This window comes from Apis dorsata, unplaced genomic scaffold (genome assembly GCF_000469605.1).
Source record: "Apis dorsata unplaced genomic scaffold, Apis dorsata 1.3 scaffold_772, whole genome shotgun sequence".
In the NCBI taxonomy this organism is placed as follows: Eukaryota; Metazoa; Arthropoda; class Insecta; order Hymenoptera; family Apidae; genus Apis; species Apis dorsata.
This window is the reverse complement of record NW_006263920.1, coordinates 91,814-94,712: the sequence shown is the minus strand read 5'-3', so window position 1 is coordinate 94,712 and position 2,899 is coordinate 91,814. Positions and strand designations below refer to the sequence as shown.

Here is a 2,899-nt window from a genome sequence, read left to right as displayed (position 1 = left end):
TGGTAGTAGTGATGGTGGTAGTAGTGGTAGTGGTGGTGGTGGTGCTGCTGCTGCCGCTGCTGCTGTTTCTGCTTCTGGCGGTGGTGCTGCTGGTGCCGCTGGTGTTACTGCAAATGGCCTCGTTGCCGGCAGGCATCAGGGTAGCCCTTTCAAGGGACAGGTTAGGACGGCCGAGGACACCCTCGTCGGCCCTTGTGGGAAGAAGCGGTGCGCCGATCGATACGATAGCTCCGAGAGTTCTGACAGGTGAGTGAGCGAGAGAGTTTCTCTGTCGTGTTTCGACGGACGCCTCGAGGAACGAGGCACGAGGCAGTAGAGAAAAAACGAACAAGAGAAACTAGACGACGAGTAACTAGAAAACCGTGTATTTGTCTTCGTTTCATATTGCGATGCCCAATCCTTATTCCGATTTCTTTCTCTTATTTGAACATGCGTTTTTTTTACCTATATAATATTTACGATCGTGAATCGAGAGCATTTGGTCAGTCGTGTATGTTATGTTTACGTTTCTTCAGACGAGTTTTTTCCTCGACAGTTCCGCATTGTCGGGAGGAGCCACTTGTATTCCACGAAAGAACGAAGGTAACAAAGTGTACAAATAAACAGAATTACACGACGAATCTCAATGTTTTCGATCGAATAATCTGGACGTTAGAGAAATATACTTTTGTCGGTGAATAAGTCTCGGTCCAATGTTCGGGGATCGCAATTAGCGCGAAGGCGCGTTCGACAGCAGGCCAGAGGTCGTTGTACCGCGGTTACGAGACCGACAACCGTGGCTGCGTTCGATCTGTGTGCGCGGCGTGTTTATAGGTTCGTAGATGCTGCCAACTCGCCCTCTTGTTCTTCCTTTCTCTCTCTCTGCTTCCTCTTCTTCTTGGTGTTTCGTTCTTTCTCTTTTTGGCCTCTCTGTATCTGGTCCTCGTTCTACGCGAACTTATATATCACGGTAGAAAAGAGTGCGTTTCACGACTCTGTTGCTATCCGAAAAAAATGATAATAACTTTTTGCTTTCCGGCTATTGGTCGAAAAGATCAACAATGTATAGTTTCGTGACTTATTTATTTCAAATATAGAACTTATTATACTCGCCAAAACGTATTATTATTTTTCTATATTTCTGAGTTTTCTAATTTTCTTTGCAACGAGTTTATAGCTTTCGTGCATTCCACGACGGATACGTTGAACTTCGATTGGAACGTAATAAAAATTTAGTATCCTAACGGTTCTTCTCTGAAGGTACTAAACTCGAGCGTTTAGGAAGAAAATGTATAATCTTACGATTGCGTTATTATTCTTTCGTGTTTCTATTATAAGCAACGTCCAGACGAAACTTCCGTTTTGTTAATCGATTAGGGAAAGTATTACGCGTTGTCCGCCTAACCTTGCTGCTGAATTCGCGATTATTTTTCTTCTTCGTTTCTTCAGCTGTTATGCATTTCCGAAATACGCGATTTGAATTTAATCATATATTAATCTTCTTTCGAATTACTATCGTTAAGTGGAAATTCTGTCAGCCAATATTTTAAGCAACAGTTTATCGTAAAGAGAGCAAGTTTATTTTTCCCCGCGAATCTTGAATCCGGTTGTTTTAGCAACTCGTTGCGTTTATCTCTCTTGTATATTTCTTCATGCTTGCTTTTCATTAGGTCGCCAGTGTATTTCACTCGGCTACGATCCCTGCTTGTTAAATTACACCTGGCATCCGCGCATAACAATGTTTTTTTCGTTTGGTTTAATCGCTCGCCTAGAGATAGTTACGTTTAACTTCGATAACGATTATCTAGTTACTGAGAAACCTAACGTAAACGTGCTTTTTTCCTTTTTCATTTTTTTTCTTTTTTCTTTTTTTCGATATACCGAGTCATTCAGAAATCAAATCGATCAATTTCATTTTTTACAAATTTTTAGATTTTAACACAAGAATACTTGATCTCACGCTTGACTTTTCAAACCAAATGATTATAAAAAATTAAAATATAAAAATATTCATTTTCTTTCATTTTCCCATTTATAGACATACTTTATTAAATATATCGTTTGGATGAGGATGTGTGGTTCGAAAAAGATGGTCGATCGTTAGCTTTCATCGTAAAATAAATTTGTCGTCGGTTTCGTCTTATCAACGAAACATGAAAACTAGTCGAACGAGTCGCTTCGAACGAATTTCATTGGAAGTTTGTGCTCGCTCACGTGATCCGAGATACCAAGCACGTTCGTGTCTCCCTTTGTTTCAGCCCTTCTTCGACGATACCCGCTATCGCTCCTTGTACTCTCTTCGTCCTTTCTTTCTTCCATTTCTTTTTTTCCAAACGATTAATTGCACGATCGTGGACAAATTTAATTCTCTGATGACGATTCATCCTTATCTCGTATCGTGATTCGTACTTCTTTTACATCGACATTGGTTCATTATCAACATTATCGATCGATGGACACGTGATCACTAACCGAGTAGAAGGCGACGAGGAAACGGACGAAGTAAATTCGCTTCTCTTCTCGTCGAGATTATAAAGAGAGAACAAAGTAATATTTTCGGTAGACGAAACACGAAGCGACATTCAGTCGTAATCGTGTCTATAATCGAGGGAACGGTTTGCACAAGCGTCACGTATCGAGAACGGGCTCGAGGAATCGGGCAAAGGCGATACAAAACGAACATGCGCGTCTCTCGAGTGCAACGTACGCCCGTAATTTACGAGGCACTCGAGGACTGCATCCTTTCGAATCGTAGTCCCGGTGGTTCACGCCTAAGTACGGGGGCCATCTACGGTCCTTCTGGTAATATTTTCATGGCCGCGAGAGCGAGGGGAGAGGCGACTCCCGCTGCGGCCAAGCCCAACTGGATGAGGCTGTTTTTCGTGTTGTAATCGGCGGTGGCTGGCCTGGCATCTCGCAC

At 42.4% G+C, this 2,899-nt stretch overlaps 1 protein-coding gene across 1 annotated transcript in view; it reads left to right on the top strand.

Moving 5' to 3' along the window:
* LOC102678046 (general transcriptional corepressor trfA) overlaps positions 1-2,899 on the top strand; it is a 71,211-nt gene that overhangs the window by 1,492 nt on the left and 66,820 nt on the right. Inside the window, exon 2 of the mRNA XM_031513855.1 lies at positions 1-246. This exon is cut by the window's left edge and continues 3 nt beyond it. Coding sequence (XP_031369715.1) covers positions 1-246 — 246 coding nt within the window. The remainder of the gene's footprint in view (positions 247-2,899) is intronic.